Source organism: Phycodurus eques, chromosome 8 (genome assembly GCF_024500275.1).
Source record: "Phycodurus eques isolate BA_2022a chromosome 8, UOR_Pequ_1.1, whole genome shotgun sequence".
Classification (NCBI taxonomy): domain Eukaryota; kingdom Metazoa; phylum Chordata; class Actinopteri; order Syngnathiformes; family Syngnathidae; genus Phycodurus; species Phycodurus eques.
The window spans coordinates 16,329,149-16,347,078 of NC_084532.1; the positions used below are offsets into that span (position 1 = coordinate 16,329,149).

Here is a 17,930-nt window from a genome sequence, read left to right on the forward strand (position 1 = left end):
AAAGCATTTTCTTTTCACCACTGAGTGTTTTCTGCTCCTTCGTCCACCGTTGCTTTTGTCGCTTGCTTTTGTCAGTTTTGTCAAACAATTGTGACGTTTGTCACCTTTTGATGACGAATAGGTCGCATGAGCACGACTTGCGCATCCATACTGCACTCGGATCGGACACATATCTTGGTCGGATATGAAAAAATCTGAATGGACACCCAGTGTGAACATAGCCTAAGAGTAACATAATTGGCAATAAAAATTTTAAATTATCTATCTATTTATTTATTATTAATTATTTTAGTTTATAAATCTCAATTGTAGGACCAATGTGCATTTGCATTACGTAAGCAGGTAGTCGAGAGCTAAAAACTGTGGGACTACTGAGGATGTTGCGGGGTTTGTCATCTGCTGGGTAGTTGATTGAATTATATGCTGTCGTTCTGGCCAGAGAAGAGCATGCAGTTGAATCTGAGTCTATCGTATTAGCACTGTGGGTAATATTGTGTGTGCAGCCTTAGTGGGGGGGCTCCCGCGCCGCACAGAGGACCTTTAATACACACCGTCTGAAGACAGATAAACAATCCCGCTTTGACAGAGACAAGGGAAGACAAGTTGTGCATTATTTTGAGTGTGTGTCTGTGTGTATATACTTGTGTGCAAGTGTAAATGTGTGAGTGACCCTGAAGCTGGTCACCGTTACAGGAAGCATCTCCACAGTATCATTGCTCTATTAATTAAAGAGACGACGCGCTGGCAGGTGGCCTCACGGCCCACACTGGTAATTGGCCCCCTTCTTCCCACTCTCTCCCCCTTGAAAATCAGCCATCGCCTCTTCGCCCTGCCTCATTCCCACCTCCTACCCCTCGCTCTCAGAAACGTGCCAGTGGGCAGGCAGCAAGGCAAGACTTGGTAAAATAATGATAAGAATAGATGGAGATGAAGGGAAGGGAGTTGCAAGTTTTCCCACAAGCCTCTGATGGTCAGGGAATGATGTTTGCCTTCAAGCGTTGTAAAGCGCAACGGGAGTTTACTTAAGACAGCCGCAATCTGAGGGGCCAGTACTGCAGTCATTAATGATGTGGGGATGGGGGCAGAACAATACAATGACAGGTTTTGGCTCTGTGAATAAGTCAGTATATGGAAGTGTTGAAGACAAATTTAGTTCAAAAGAGGAAAAAAATAATTAAATCTGCTTAATAAAAAAATAAAGAAAGTTGATTGAGCAAGGAAGCTGTGTGCCAGTGTCTCACCACGTCACTGGGAAGGTTGTGCAGATCATCAAAGGGACTCTCCAGTGTGTTGGTGTCCACGTTCAGGATGACCACATCCTCCAGGGACCGACTGCGTACTCTCTAAAGGAGGACAACATCCCAGGATTACTAGCTAATTTTAATGAGCTAACATCTTATTTTAATGAGTTGATATTGAATCATGCTACCCAATCTTACGATTGCTGCAGCCTACTTGACCATGGTCGCTGTTTAGGATGAGTGGACTCATCACATCGATTCAGTTGAGTTTTGTAAAGTACATTTGTTATTTTCATTCTAAACATTACAAAAATATGTTATAATTATCATACCACTTATTGGCACAAATTCATTGTTGTATTAGTAGGTTTACTTGTGTATGTTGATTAGTTGGCAGAGAATTGTCTCTTTGCGATACAGTACAATGGAAATTAAGATTAGAATGGCAAGAAAACAAAAAGCACTAAAGCATTTTTGTTTCAAGAACTTTGTATACAGTCATCCACATGGAACACTCAGTTGTGCTTTCGCTCACATACAATAAACATTGTTCACTCACTTTGCAATGGAACCTCAGTTTAGCAACAATTCAGTTTCTGAACAAAATTTTCAAAGATATATTGCCTCGGTTTATGCACTATAATTCAGTTCACGAACAGGCTTAGCATGTATCTGCATTTGCTCCATGAGTCACACATTGCAAGTATCTGTTTTTTTTACTCTAAATTATGTCATGATCCACGCCCTGCAGTTGCACGCACATCGTCAGACAAGACAAAGCCCTCCGTGAGATTATGGACTCATTAAATACCCTTACACAACAAGTATCCCTCCTGTCCTCTCAGAGCCACTTTAATCCTCCCGTGAGTATTCCTCCCGAGCCCGCACCTCTGACCAACCCCGTAGAAAGACGTATGTTCCTCCTCCCGAACCTTACTCTTAGGTTAGGTTTATGTAGCCAAGTTTTGTTAAAGTGTACTTTAGTATTTAGTATTAGTATCTGCGCTATCCCACCGACAAATCTAAGATCGCGTTTGTCATTAACCTCCTGCGTGGAAGAGCTTCCAAATGGGCTGCTGCACTTTGGAATAATTCCTCCCCGGTACTCACCTCACTAGACTCCTTTATGACAGAATTCAAAAAATTTTTTGATCACCCCGTTAAGGGTAGGGAAGCCACTCGCCGTCTCGTAGCTCCTTATTCCATCGATTTCCGGACACTCACGAGTGAATGCGGGTGGGACGACACAGCACTAAGGGGAATTTTTTGAAACGGGATATCAGAACAACTTAAGGACAAGCTCACGACCAGGAACGAACCCACCTCCCTTGAGAACCTGATCGCATTAGCTATTAAACTAGACAACCGCCTCCGAGAGCAAGCTCGTGAGCGAAGAGTTAAGACGCACAGTTTCGCTCCACCCACCGTGGCTGCGCCCCAAACAACTCCGCCGCACACCACCTGTTGCGTCCACTTCACCCACCACTGGACCAGAAGAACCTAGGCAACTCGGCAGGAACCGGTTAGACTCCCAGGAACGACAGCTGAGCTTCACTCAGACTATGCATCTATTGTGGACAGCCTGGTCACTTCATTTCCACCTGCACTCTCAAACCAAAAGACCGGGCTCACCACGACCTGAGAGCGTCGTGGTGAGCCAAACCAACACCTCCCAAAGCTCTCCCTCCCGTATAACTGTTCCCACATGTATTCTTGGCTCCGTCTGTAACACCCCAGTCTCTGCCCTCATTGACTGCGGCGCTGATGACAATTTCATCCATGAGGGCTTGGTGTGTCAGCTCCAGCTTCCCCTCGAGCCACTCCCGTGCCCTAGGAAGGTCACGGCCCTGGACGGCCGACTCAACTCCCCTGTCACCCACCAAACTGCACCATTCAACACACTCATTTCTGGCAATCACCGCAAAACACTCCAGTTATTTATCATCCATTCCCCAGAGACACCACTAGTCCTCGGCATCCTTGGCTAAAAAAAAACACAATCCTGCCATAGATTTGGACCACCTGTCTATCACTGGTTGGAGTCACTTCTTTCATTCCCACTGTCTTCTTTCGGCCATCCGGTCCTCCAGCACATCTCAGCCACCTGTTACACCTACTGATCTCTCCCGAGTCCCAGAAGATTATCACCAGCTAGTCACCGTGTTCAGCAAGGACCTCGCCATCTCTCTTCCCCCACACCGCCCCTATGACTGCGCCATTGACCTTTTGCCGGGAGCCCCTCTTCCCTCCAGCTGCCTCTTTAATCTTTCCCGTCCTGAAAAAGAGGCTATGAAAAGTTCTGTGACTCCCTGGCTTCTGGACTCATCCAGTCCTCTTTGTCCCCCATGGGGGCTGGTTTCTTTTTTATTGAAAAGAAAGATACCACTCTCCGCCGCTGCATTGACTTCCGAGGCCTCAACGACATCACTATAAAAAACAAAGCTCCACTGCCCCTTATTGACCCCTCATTTGAACGCCTCTTCGACACCCAGATATTCACGAACTTGGATTTACGCATACCATCTCATCCGCATCAGAGAAGGGAATGAATGAAAAACAGCTTTCAATACCTCCTTGGACACTTCGAGTACCTGGTCATGCCGTTTGGATTAACCAACGCCGCTGCTGTTTTTCAAACTTTCATCAATGACGTCCTCCGCGACATGCTGAATCGGTTCGTTTTCCTCTATCTTGTCGACATACTCATCTTCTCCCGCTGCCCCGAAGAACATCGCCAGCATGTCCGTTAAGTCCTCCAACACCTTCTTGAGAACAGTCTTTTCATGAAACCTGAAAAATGTGAATTCCACCTCCCTTCCATTCATTTCTTAGGCTACATTATCGCCAAAGAACAGGTACAACCAGACCCAGCAAAGATCCAAGCAGTTATCAACTGGCCCATTCCCTCCACCCGCAAGGAGCTTCAACATTTCCTGGGTTTTGCTAACTTCTATCGACGTTTCATCTGTGACTACAACAAGATTGCCGTACCTCCACCAGCTCACCTTTCCATTGGACCCCTGCCGCATCACAAGCATTCAAATGCCTCAAAGAACTCTTCACCAGTGCTCCCATCCTGCGACACCCTGAGCCCACCCCTCCAGTTCGTGGCGCAGGTTGACGCCTCTGACACGGGAGTGGGAGCTGTCCTCTTCCAGCGGGACTCCTTTTCCCAACAACTTCATCCCTGTGCCTGTCTACATCTGAGCGTAACTATGACGTTGGGAACCGTGAGCTGCTAGCCATCGTTTGGGCCCTGGAGGAGTGGAGGCACTGGTTGGAGGGGACCGTTATTATTATTATTATTATTATTATTATATGGACTGACCAAAAGAACCTAGCCTATCTCTGTTCCGCCAAGCAGCTAAATACCCGGCAAGCTCGCTGGGCTTTATTTCTCAGCCGGTTTAATTTCTGCCTGATGCCTCTCCCGTATGTTTGCACCTCCTTCCAGTCCAACTGAACCAGAACCCATCCTCCCTTCCTTGTGCTTCATGGGAGCTGCCACTTGGAAAATTGAACAGGTGGTTAAAGAGGCTCTGAAGACTCACCCGGACCCCAAGACCGGACCTCCCAACAGACTGTTCATACCAGATTCCGCACGCTCTGACGCCCTTCAGTGGGCCCACAACTCCAAGCTCACCCGTCATCCCGGCATCACCCGCACCATCCATTTTATCCAGCAACACTTCTGGTGGCCCAATCTAGCCAAGGACACCCGTGAGTTTATCCTAGCCTGCTCCGTCTGTTCCCGAGGTAAAGCTACTCATCAACCCCCAGCTGGTCTGCTGCACCCCTTACCCATTCCGAGCCGCCCTTGGTCCCACATCTCCCTGGACTTCGTCACCAGCCTATCTCCATCCTCACCGTTATTGACCAGTTCTCCAAGTATGTTCACCATCTACCTCTTCCCAATTTTCCCTCTGCTTTTGAGACTTCTAACCGTCTTGTCCTCCACATGTTCAGACTTCATGGTATCCCTGTTGACATTGTACGGGACCTGTGTCCTAAGTTCTCATCCCAGGTCTGGAAAGAGTTCTGTAAGGCGGTGGCCGCAGCAGCCAGTTTGTCTTCGTCTACTACCCCCAAACCAACGGCTAGACGGAGCGGGCAAATCAAAACCTGGAATCCGCTCTTCGCTGCGTCACTGCGTGCCATCCTGCCTCCTGGTGCACCTTCCTCCCGTGGATTGAATATGCCCACAACTCCCTCACCAGCTCCGCCACAGGTATATCCCCTTTCATGGCATGTTACGGTTTCCAACCTCCTTTGTTTAAGAACCAGGAGCATTCTGTGGCAGTTCCCGCGGTGAGGGAGGATCTCCAACGGGTCCAGTCAGTGTGGAAGGTCGTCAAGGCTGCTTTAACGCGGTCGGCGGAGAAGAATAAGCGGCTGGCGGGACCTCCATCTCCAAACCGAGTCACGTAAGCTCAGGTCGCACTTCATTGGACCTTTTTGTGTTTTCACTTATTTCTATATTGTACAATTTTTTTATTTCAACTACACACCAATAAAAAAAGTGTAAACATAACTTTTTTCTCGGACTGGATCAGATTAAATCAATTTCCATTAATTGCAATGGGAAACACTGCTTCTAATCTCTGAACGAATTAGGTTCATGAACCATTTTTTTGTCCTGTAAATTAGCCCTCAGTATGGCTCCCTAGAAAGTGAAAAGTGGTTTTAGGACGCCTAATCATATTACAGTAAAGAATAAGAAAGAAATAATAGCTAAATATAAGAAAGGCGTGCGTGTTTCTGATCTTGCAATCGGTTGGGCTTCTGGAATATTCTGAAGAACAAAGACTAAACCCATAAAAAAGGTCAACATAACTTGGTTCTGAGGCTGGAAAAGATCAATTCTATTTCCATTCAATTTAATGGAAAACATTTCAACACTCCAGTTTGTGAACACAGTTTAGAACAAACAAACTACGAACCAAATGACCAGAACTGTAAAAATAAACAAATAAATCAAAAATACAATATTACTTTAAACGAATTAAATGAAGCAAAAACGATAAAATATAGCTCTGGATTAATTACCTGTTTGTATTTGTTTCTTTTTTTAAAATGTTTATTTTATAATGCACACCTTTTTCATGGATTGGTGTTTGTTATAAAGTTTGAAGGTGATACAGGTCTGTCGTTTGCTATGCTGAAGCGTGTAAGGGAGAAAATATAAGCGCTCCATTCAAATATTGTCCTTATGCTCCTTTACAGATGACAATGGAAAAGTGCAATCAGAACATCTTCATTGTATCACACACACACACACACACACACACACACACACACACACACACACACGCGGAGCATGAAGAATGGTATTGAGAGAGAATATTCGAATTTTAAATTCTCCTCAGCACTAAAATCTCATGCATCAACAACACAGTGATTCTGCGCTACAATGCATGCATCCTGATGGCGACAAACGCAACAATTATTTCAGTGTGATGCAGAATACAGGCAAGTGTATGTGTGTGTAGAAGGGGAGGAGGGGGGAGCATAGTGTGAATTTTCTAGTTTGTCACTTGTGTGACAGGCTGTGCAGTGGAGGCTCACATGCTGATCTGGACTAATTATGGAGTGGCAAGAAAGGGGGTCTGTCATGGATGCAGAGTGTGATAAATACTGCCACTGCCACAACTGTCAGACAAATATCTCTCACGCACACACACGCACACACACAAGCTTGCAACATGAGCTCACAGACAACGGCAGTGATGGCTTGCCCCATCAAACAACACAAAGGCTTCTAACAATGGAGTTGGTGTGCAGGTGCCTTTTCTGCCTTTACCCTTCTCTTGATTACTTAAGGTGAAGAACAAGCACAAACAAGAGAGACAAAGAGTAAAACCATTGTGTCCAGTATGCTTTAAAACTGTGTGCATGGTAAATGGAGCACATTTTCTGTTACCAAAAGTAGCAGGGCATGATATGGGAACGCTACAGCTTTACTTCATTCACAGTACCGGTAAATTTGTAAAGTAAATGAAACATGAAAATTATTGCATATATTTGCTTGTTTTGCGAACTTTTTCCAGCTGCACAATCCTACATATATATAATAATGCATACATATTTGAATGCACTTTTATCTGTATACGCATTGTAAAGAACAAACATACCTCCAGCAGACTAAGATGAACTCCCACAAAGTATGGCATGGGTGCACTGCAGATTGAGAGAAAAACGATTTATGATCCTCACTCCACATCACAGGGTCAAGTTGGTATAACACATTTCACACATCCAGTTAAAACTGTTTTAAACAGAATATTTTTTGTATGAAGGACAAAAACCTCATTTGGATTCCCTGTTTTGAAAGTGATGATAATTGTCACATGTATATAAGCATGTATAGTATCATATTGTGCGCAAGTTGCGAAAGGATTTGCCATTATGTTTGTCTGAGACTGACTGAAGATAATAGTTGCAGACCTCAGATAATTTATAATTCATAATTTATCAGAATCAGAATCATCTTTATTTGCCAAGTATGTCCAAAACACACAAGGAATTTGTCTCAGACATAATAAATGTCATTAAATCCGTTTTAATCCAGATCAACAGCATTGTCTTCATTGCACTAGGTTAAGGAAATATTTACTAAATAACCGGCTGCATGTTATCAACCAGTAAACAAGATAAGAAATGTCATCACAATGAATTGAAAAAAAATCAACGTTCACAACAATGATTACGTTGCTCCATTTTCAGGGGCTTATTTAGACACAAATTGTTAATATAACCACAACTATATTTTCAAACACTAATGGTTAATGTCAATGACTGGCTGAACTCTGGTGCCCATGGACTTCATTTTTCATTGTCCAAATACTTCTGGCATCACTAACTACATGTTACAGTTTGAAAAATGATTTGAAAAGTATATGTTGAATCATTGAGTAGTGTTTGTGATCCAATCCACCAGTCACACAACAGAAACACATTTTAGGGCTTTCATACAGACATTCTTTTATTAAATAGTGTTGTGTCAGATCATCGCTGCCCAAGAGGATTAAGGGGCTACAGGTTCACAATCAGCCTAATACAACCCAGCAACACACAGCAGGCTCGTAGCGCTGCTGTGTAATAGACTATGATATGACACTATCGTCCATCAACAAATATCCACACGCACACACCAGTGGATCCAGGAACACAATACTGTACATGCTCATCACCTAATAAAATTGTATTTTCGTAATCAGTGCTCGGAGGACACCCCTGTGATTAAATCAACTGCTGCTGATACTTCCCAGAGTGTTGAAAATCACATTTTACAGTCAGTGATGAAGAGCTTCTAAAGGCAGATGTGTTCCTCACGGTGCACACTATGACCAATCACTGATGATTCCATAAAAAGCAGCACTTTCAAAAAAAGATGATCTTCACATGGCGTAAATGCAGAGGATGAGACATTACATCCTTTCAGTGCACTCAGATGAGTGACAGATGATGAAGTAATGGAACAAGGTGACCCACGCTATTTGTAATGTTTAGTACGTGTGTGTGTGTGTGTGTGTGTGTGTGTGAGTGTGTTTGTGTGTGTGTGTGTGTGTGTGTGTGTATGGAGGTGACAAGCCTTACCAGCAATAGTCCAGAAAATGCGGGGGCAGGACGGGAATGAAGATATGCTGCCAGTACATTGGAAAGAGCAAAGCAGCTGCACCGTGGACACATGCAGTTAACTAAAGAGAAAAGGAGAAAGGAAAAACTCAAATTATTTGAACAAAATAATTAATAACAACAGTAAAAATGTTTTACAATGCACTAAACAATGAAATCCAAAACAATAAATTGATCAACAGAACTGCCATTATAAAGATAATACTACTGTTTTTAGAGATGTCAGAACTAAGCATAATCAGTATAACAATACGTTCATTATCGCAAAAAAATCTACTGTATTAGAAACTCACATTATGATGCTGTTTTGTCATACGTCACTGCACACTTCTACCACATACAGTTAAAGTAAGGCCTCTCTGAAAGTGTCAATTAAAACAAGTATTGCATTTCATCAGATTGTGCAAGTGTACCTAATGTTGCGGCAGGTGAGTGTATGTCAGATTTTTGTGTTGAACATGTAACCTCAAGCTATTATAGGAGGAAAGAAGATAAGATCAAATGGCTGACAGCCGCCTGTCTTTAACCTTTGTAGCAGAGCCACAGAATGACAAAGGGTGGAAAAAAGATGTAAAAAAAGGTACGACAAAGCCTGAAAACAAAAGACAATTGCTTTACACTAAGGATATGATCTTGTTTTTTTCTATATACAGTCGTGGTCAAAAACATTGCCGTATATTTGTCTAAAAAAAAGAAAATCCTCTCCTATTTTGGCATTTAGCAAATAGAAATAATTTTGGTAATCCTAATTGACCTAAAAAATGAAAGGTTTAGTTTAATTTCATGTCAGACAGTCAAGAAAAAAAAAAGCATAATGTGTCTTTTTATAGTCAATTAACTGCTTTTCAACTAAATGCCACAACAACAATAGAAGCCGAACACACTTCTGCCATTAGTCATGAAAATCAAAATAAGAAGCAAAGCGTCAATGCCTGGGATAATAAAAAGAAAAAGTGGAATAATTAACCTCTTTCCAAACAAATAATGAGGTGGAATCAAATGAAGATGATATTGCTTTTCAAAGGCACAGCTCACTACACAGTCAAACCAACACTGCACATAAAATTAAAATCATTGTCTCCCATTGTCTTAGAGACAGGACCCCCAACCCCCCTCACCCTATCTTGACACGGTGTCTCTTAAAAACCAAGCAAAAAGTAATGACCTGCAACACACACGCAGGCACGACAGGGGAACGAGCCGTTAGCTCATCCCCCAGATTAAAATAACATGATTAAATATGGAAAGAGAACAGAGGTCTGAGGGCTCCTGCGGGACTTCATTAGGGCAAATTGCCAAAGAATGAAACATGAGTTAGCCAAGAGAGACTGCGGGCTAGTCCAATACCACCGGGACCCCGGAGCAGCCGCCGCTGTTATACTGCTACAGCTTCACAGTCAACGTGTGAAGCGGACACACACTGTCACACGCATACAGACGCACACACACGTGCGCGTGTTCACCCAACTACCAGGAGACCCTCTGCTCACTGACACACAAAGTGTCACAATTGACCGGCCAAGAGCCAAAACCACTACTGCCAGAAAAAGACTGCCCCCCATCCCCCCCACTTCTTACAGTGGAACCTCACAACAAGCTTGGACATCTGAGGGTCTCTGTGTGCATGCACGTGTGTTTTTGTGTAAATGTGCCGCCCTCCTTGCATGTTTGTTTTAACTCCCTTCATTTTTCCAATCGACTTGTGTGTGTGTGTGTGTGGGGGGGGGGGGGGGGGGGGGGTAGCTGGGGGGTGGAACACTATTTGTTGTCTCGGTGCAATCTCGCACCCAGTCAGTCCCAAAATAGTTAAGGCTTAATCAACATTTAATTGGTGTCTTGCTCTGTGTATCTGAATATGCATATTTCCTCCACCCGGCATCTTCAGACACGACACAATGCCACACTCGTGTCAAAATGAATTCCTTCACAAACAGTTTGGCTTCTTTTGTTAATTCTAAGAGTAAATCAATCCTATGAATATTAATGTGGGAAAGTGAAGCATTTGGTGGAGGAGTTGCTATCAAAATCATCAGATTTTTTTTTTTTTTTTTCCAGGAAAGTGATGATAAAGGGCCATTACTTTTAAAGACAGGTCAGGAGTCTGACTGTTGGCCTGCACGCACGCGCACACACACACACACACACACACACACACACACACACACACACACACACAGGAGATCCAACAGGCGAGTATATTCCTCCTCTGGGAGTGCAAGACAAGCCCCAGCCATTCACTGGTACCAGGAGGTAATGGCACAGAACACCTCGCTAACCAACTCCAATTATCTCCACCAGGCCTCAAGGTGAGCCCCCCAACCTGGCGTGATTTACTCATTGGTTGAAAGGGAAAAGAGGAGTCTCTCACTCTTCTCCTAGCACCCACTGGCTTTGTGGGGAGTTACCTGAGAATGGAGGACGCGAAGATACTTTTAAAATATATTATTGTATTATATTTTTATATTTACTTCATTTGCTGTCTCTAAAAAGATGGAGATGGAACTGTGTCTGAGGTAGGTTACAACAACAGCAACGCCAGGAAAATAATTTGCATGTTTCCCTCTTCTTTTGGGTTTAACTGATTGGGGCACAAAAGAGCCAATAAACTTGAACAATTATAAATATAACACTTTTCTTCATTTAAGGACTTTTTATGGGGGGGGGGGTCAGAGGAATAAAAGGAGGGGGGGGGGGGGTAACCTGACAGTAGGCCATAAGAGGCTAAGCCTGATAAAATATTTGCCAGGCTGATAAATAATAGATGAGTGGAGCCAAATGGCTTACACGCTCCACAAAAGACCTGGGTGCTTAATATTCCATTCAATAGAGAATCACAGATACAGTCCCCAAGAACAAATACAGGATTAGGTGCTGGGTCCAGTCCTCGGGGACAGGGGCTCAGCCCAGTAATGAGGAGCTGCCTGCCTCTCACACTGTGTGCGCACGCGGGTGTGTGTATGTGTGTGTTGCCCCAACCACCATAAGAAGCTAAGCGATTATACTGCGACAAACTGCTTCAAAAAGCAGTCAAGGTCTTTGGTTGTGCCCTGAGAGCTTTTTACTGCACTTGTAGCTGAAACATAAAGAAGACTGGTACAGATCCATTCACAATTGGACTACGGACAGAAAAGATGGAGACATATGAGCAGTGAAAGTAGAAGACAGTGCAACAAAAAAGAAAGGAAAAATATAAAACAGTATTACAGCTGAACAAAATACCACAATCAAAAAGTTTCCCATTAAAAGCACAGCTAAGCTCGGTCTTAAAAAACATCTTTACTATAGCCTAAAACCAAACAGAAACAAAATGTGAGGACAGTGGAATTAATTTTTTTTAACATAACCTGGAGGTTCATGGAGCAACCAAGTGTATTATTTCTTTAAAGGTTTAATAAAATAGGATTTAAAGAGGAATTAAAAGAACATTTGTGATGCCAGACAGCTAACCAATGTATATAACATTTAGAACCAGCACACTTGTCACCAACCAAAAAATCAAACATTGACAGATCAGTCAGCGAGCATTTTCAACCTTATTTTTTTTAAATGAATGATTTTATAATTATAAAAAAAAAATAAAAAATTTGAATGCATATTTTCTCACAGAATAAGGGTTGAGGGTTGTCTTGCATCTAGTAAATCCCATAGCCTTCTGTCAACAAACTAAGATACCCAACAAACCCCTCAGATCTTATTGGCTCTTTGTTTTAAATCTCGTTGAGTAAACCTGTAACATTGGCTGAATGAAACCAGCACTAACTGTTTCACCCAAAGGGTAGACTAGGCTTAGCAGAGGAATACATGACAAAACAATGTATTTAATTATGAGCTCAGTAAGGAGTTGAATTGAGTGACACACGAGTTGTGTGATCGCTAAACTAAGCAGCAGAGGTTGTGGTGATGCTTACTGGTCAACTTCTGAATGACAATGCTCCAGCTGGGAGAAATCTCTCAAAGCCAACCATTCCACTCAATGATTAAGTGCATTCACTTCAGCTTATATATTTTTATATATATATATATATATATATATATATATATATATATAATAAATGACTATATATATATATATATATATATATATATATAAATGACTGTTAAAGTCAGTAATTCAATTGTCTAATTACCAAGGGAGTGGAAGGTGGGGGGAGGATCCCTTCACATCGGCAATTTGGATATTAGACATATCACCTGACGGATCATGGCGCAAACATGGCTGTATTTGTTCAAATTTTGTTTGATTTGTTCAAATAGTAACATTTAAGTTTACAGATTTCTTTATAGTTTGGCAATATTATGAATGAAAACTGTTGTTGGCAAAAACAAAAAAAAACTGGCCCTGTTTGTGTTAGAGAAATACAGATGGACATGGCAGACTGAATAAACTGACAAACAAGAAACAACAACCACACCAAAAGAATGAACTCAAAGTCACGTAGGAAAAACTTTGTGATCCGGGGAATTCAAGAGTGCAGAGACAAACAGCTCCTCTCATGAAAAATAACGCACTTGTCACATGCTCATTTTCAAACTCATTTCTTTTACCATTCCCACATCCAGCTGTCTTTCTGTCCATGCCAGCCTCCCTTGACTGTTAGTTTTATTGTTGTATTAGCCTTTCCTTCTCTCCTCCTTAGCACCAACCAAGTTTCCAATTAGCCAGTCTGCTTTCGCCTCTGTAGACATACACCGATGTCAGGCCCAGCGCGATACAAGTGTGCCTCACAACAAGTAGGTGGCACAGGAAGAGAGAGCGAGGGCAGACGTGTTGCCGTGGGCAACAGCTAATGCCAGGCCTCCTACACATACAAAGCGACTGAGGCTCTGTCACAAAAACAGAAGGTGTGAGTTAGAAGTACCCGCACATATAAACAGATGCATGCATGCAAAAAAATACAAACACCCACTACATGTAAATAGGCACATTTGTGGCTACAGCAGTAGAATGCGCATTGAAACCCATGGTACACGGCTTGAAGTTGAGATAAATCTATTTGAAGGAAAAGACACACATGGAAAAGGGGTGTAAGGGAAGTGTAGCCAGAAAGAACACGAGACAGATGGGTAAAAAATTATATGACAGAGAGAACCAATATACGGTAAGTCGGGGGACACAGTAAAGTCAGGCAATGAGAGGAGAGGAATAACAGAGGAAAAGGCAGGAAACAGACAGACAGCTGGCACTCTAGGGCATGCTGGATGGATAGCGCCTTGTTAGCATAGGCCTGACAGGCTGATGAGAGGGCTGCTGTCAGACCATGCTGGGGCTGGGCTATGTGAGTTTGGGCGATAGGCAGCGCAGAGAATGGGCTTGCAAGCTGGGGGGCCTCAGCAGATGAAAGACGTGGAAGGTGGTGGGTAGGGGGGTCCTCCCAGCTGACTAGTTAGAGGAAGGGCTGATGCAGCCCCATTACACGGCACTATGACAAGGCTCCACGCTCCACTGGCTCCTACCCCTTGCGCCACTGTCGACCAGCCTTTTAGAAGAGCAGTAGTGTTCACCTCTGGTCACGAAACTGCAAAAAGTCAACTGATGCATTGTTGTACAATAATGATTTATTCCTTTGCTGTTGGCTGCTTCCAAGCCGCACTGGCCATGTACCGACAGACTGACACGCTGGCTTCACCCGAGGCTTTAACACAGGCATCACCCAGAGCAGAAAGAATAAATGCAGTACACTTGTGTCAGTGTGTGTGTCCACCTTCTACTCTGTTTCTCCCTGGTACCCTGGCCCAACTGGATTGACATGCATTTTAAAGACAAACTGTTTGGCCACTTTATGGTCACTGCACCAACACAAAGTGAAAATGAAAGAAAATATAGCTGCTCCACCCTTTGGAGTGTGTCTGTGGGTTTTGTTTATTCGTCCAAAAGAACAGTAGAGGTCACTGATGTTGGACCTTTGCGGAGGTCATTATGACTCGCAATTTGTTAGAGTTCATCTTAAAGTTGTTTGATGGGTTGAAGTCATGGTTCTTTCAAACCAAACTCACTCAAAGTTGGAAGAATATAATTTTACCAAAGGTCACAATAAGATGCGGAATTAATGTTCAGGGAGAAATAAGGGGTCTGGTTTGGATGAGAAAGAAAAGAGTGACAGACAATAATATTGTCATTCCGTATGCATCTGGTCTGTCTGAGAAACTCAAGGATTTTCAACCAACACAATATACTGGTACACTTCAAACCTGATAAACTAAACAGGCATCAGAGATGTCTAGCGAAGGCCCTGAGACAAAGGCTGGTACACCACAAAGACCAGACACCACACATGCAGAAAAGCAATCTGGTGTCTGTCGTCAAGTGCCGTGAGGAATGCATAGATCCATACATTGGGGAAACCAAGCAAACACTGAGCAGATGCATGGCACAACACAGACGGGCAAACACCTCAGGTCAAGACCCAGCCGTCTACCTGCACCGCCAAGAGAAAAAGCACTCTTTTGAGGACAAAAATGTGTATATTCTGGACCGGGAAGACAGATGGTTTGAAAGAAGGGTGAGTGTGGCTCTATACACAAAGGTGGAAAAACCATTGCTTAACAGAGGTGGCTTAAGACATCACTACTAGATCTTCTCCTTACAATGCTGTCCTTCCATCCATTCCAAAGAAATGGAACCCGAGTGGGTTTTCTCCGGGCACTCCGGTTTCCTCCCCCATCCCAAAAACATGCATGGTAGGTTAATTGAAGTCTCTAAATTCCTGCCTAGGTGTGAATGTGAGTGCGAACGGTTGTTTGTTTATGTGTGCCCTGCAATTGGCTGGCAACCAGTTCAGGGTGTACCCCGCCTCCTGCCTGGTGATAGCTGGGATAGGCTCCGGCACTCCAGCGACCCTTGTGAGGATAAGCGGCTCAGAAAATGAATGGATGGATGGATGGATAGATGCTGCCATCCAAGCAATGTCTTTTTCATGGACCCCCCTGCTTATTTCAGCAAAACAATGCCAAACCACATTCTGCACGTGTTACAAAAGGCGTGGCTTCGTAGATTTCTGGAGTGCACAACCTATTGTTGACCTGTGGACAGATTCTCGCACCTGAGCTGTGGATTTCTGCAGCTCCTCCAGAGTGACCATTGGCTGCTTCTCTGACAAGTGCTCTCCTCGCTCAGTCTGTCAGTTTAGGTGAGCAGCCATGTCTTGGTAGGTTTGCAGTTGTGCCATATTTTTTCCATTTTTGGATGATGGACTGAACAATGCTCCTTAAGATGTTCAAAGCTTGGGATATTTTTTTTATATATAATCTAAATTTGCTTTCAACTTCTCCACAACTTTATCCCTGACCTGTCTGGTGAGTTCCTTGGTCTTCTTGATGCTGTTGTTCACTAGTGTTCTCTAACAAACCACTGAGGCCTTCACAGAACAGGTGTTTTTTTAAATCAAATTACACAGGTGGACTCTATTTACTAATTAGGTGACATCTGAAGACAATTGATTGCACTGGTTTGTATTTAGGGATATCAGAGTACAGAGGGCTGAATACAAAAGCACAGCAGACATTTCAGATTTATGTTTGCTTAAAATTTTGAAAGCTGTATATCATTTTCATTCCACTTCAGAACCATGTGCTACTTTGTGTTGGTGTATCACATAAAATCTGAACATAATACATTCAAGTTTGTGATTGTAAGGTCACACAATGTGAAAAACTTCAAGGGGTATGAATACTTTTTCAAGGCACTGTAATTGAAACACTGCCTGTAAAGCAAATAAAGAGTTTTACCTGAAACGGATATTCTCAATTTATACTATTTCCTCAGGGAACATTTGTTAATATGAACTAATTGGAGACTGACCGGCTTCCCAGATCAAACAGTGTTAAACTGGTTCCACTATATTTTGAGCCGATGACATGGAATCATTACTACACAATGTTCTTTCATTGGTGAAGTATTAATAATAATTAATAATGATTAATAGTATATTTGAGCTCAGAAAAAAACAGCTCACCTATCCCTAATGAACATCACAGTTTATTCATTGAGTTTGTCGTGATGAGCAATGGCACTGCTATTATGCACAATAAAAAACATGTTGAGGAATGAAAATAATTTTTACGCCCACTGGGATTTATGTGAGTGCTCCTCTCTCAGCATTGACATAACAATCCCTCCTGTGTGAGTAGAAAATAGACTTTGAAAATATTATTGTTCATCTACTGACTGTCAACAGTCACTTTATCACACATTATGACAAACTGACATCAATTATATATTTTTCACCTCTTCAGGTATTTGATCACCAGACAATGGGCTGGATAATGAGCTGGGCTCTTTACAGTTAAGTATGCATTACTGTGGCAAAATTTTCCTCCTGAACTTGGAGGTCAATCTTCCCAACAGTGAAAAACATAATGCATCACAGGAGCAGCAATAACGCGAGGGCCTGCAAGAATTCCCAGCGGGGATGTGAAAATACCTTTGTAAATGCAGTGTCTGACATATACCGCTACCAAACCAAAACAGCTCTCCCAGAGGAAGATAGATGGATAGACAGATGAGTGCATGATGGATTGCAGAGGATAAAAGGCTGAGAGGTAAAGGTCTGACGAATAATCTCTTAACATATCCTGCTGGCATATTTTATGAAGAAAAATAAGACCAACATTAGTCTCAGGGTTGCAGAAAATGATAAATCACATTTAAATAAATTACATCAACCCCCTCTTTCTGCTCAAGAAGAAAAAAAACAGTTTCACTCTCGAGTCTGACAATCTTCATTTTGTAACCGTGGTGTGAGGAGAGGTGTTGCTGTTCTGAGAGGCTGATGGGAGACAGGTGAAAGTCTACAAGGGCTGGCTGACTTTTACAGCTTCGCCTCTGTGGTTCCTATGGGAGACCTTGGGTGCTGCCAGCACCCATCAACAGCACAAGCCCCTCTGGCTGTTCAGTGTTGATACCCAGGCGGGATCAGCTATATTAGAGATATAGATAGGACTCGGATTACATCACTTCCCTCTTCTATCTCATCTGTCATAAACATTTGGCTATGCCTCAGCAAACACAAAGATAAGTCTCGAAAGGGGGTGGGGGGTTATGAGAAGGATTTCCTC

General features: G+C 43.0%; 1 protein-coding gene across 4 annotated transcripts in view; it reads right to left on the reverse strand.

Annotated features, from left to right (window-relative positions):
* dennd1b (DENN/MADD domain containing 1B) overlaps positions 1 to 17,930 on the reverse strand; it is a 138,633-nt gene that overhangs the window by 46,117 nt on the left and 74,586 nt on the right. For all 4 annotated transcript variants that reach the window (XM_061683369.1, XM_061683365.1, XM_061683367.1 and 1 more), the window contains 3 exons: positions 8,838 to 8,938; positions 7,373 to 7,418; positions 1,242 to 1,343 (listed from right to left, as the gene is read on the reverse strand). In XM_061683369.1, the coding sequence (XP_061539353.1) occupies positions 1,242 to 1,343; positions 7,373 to 7,418; positions 8,838 to 8,938 (249 nt within the window). The remainder of the gene's footprint in view (positions 1 to 1,241; positions 1,344 to 7,372; positions 7,419 to 8,837; positions 8,939 to 17,930) is intronic.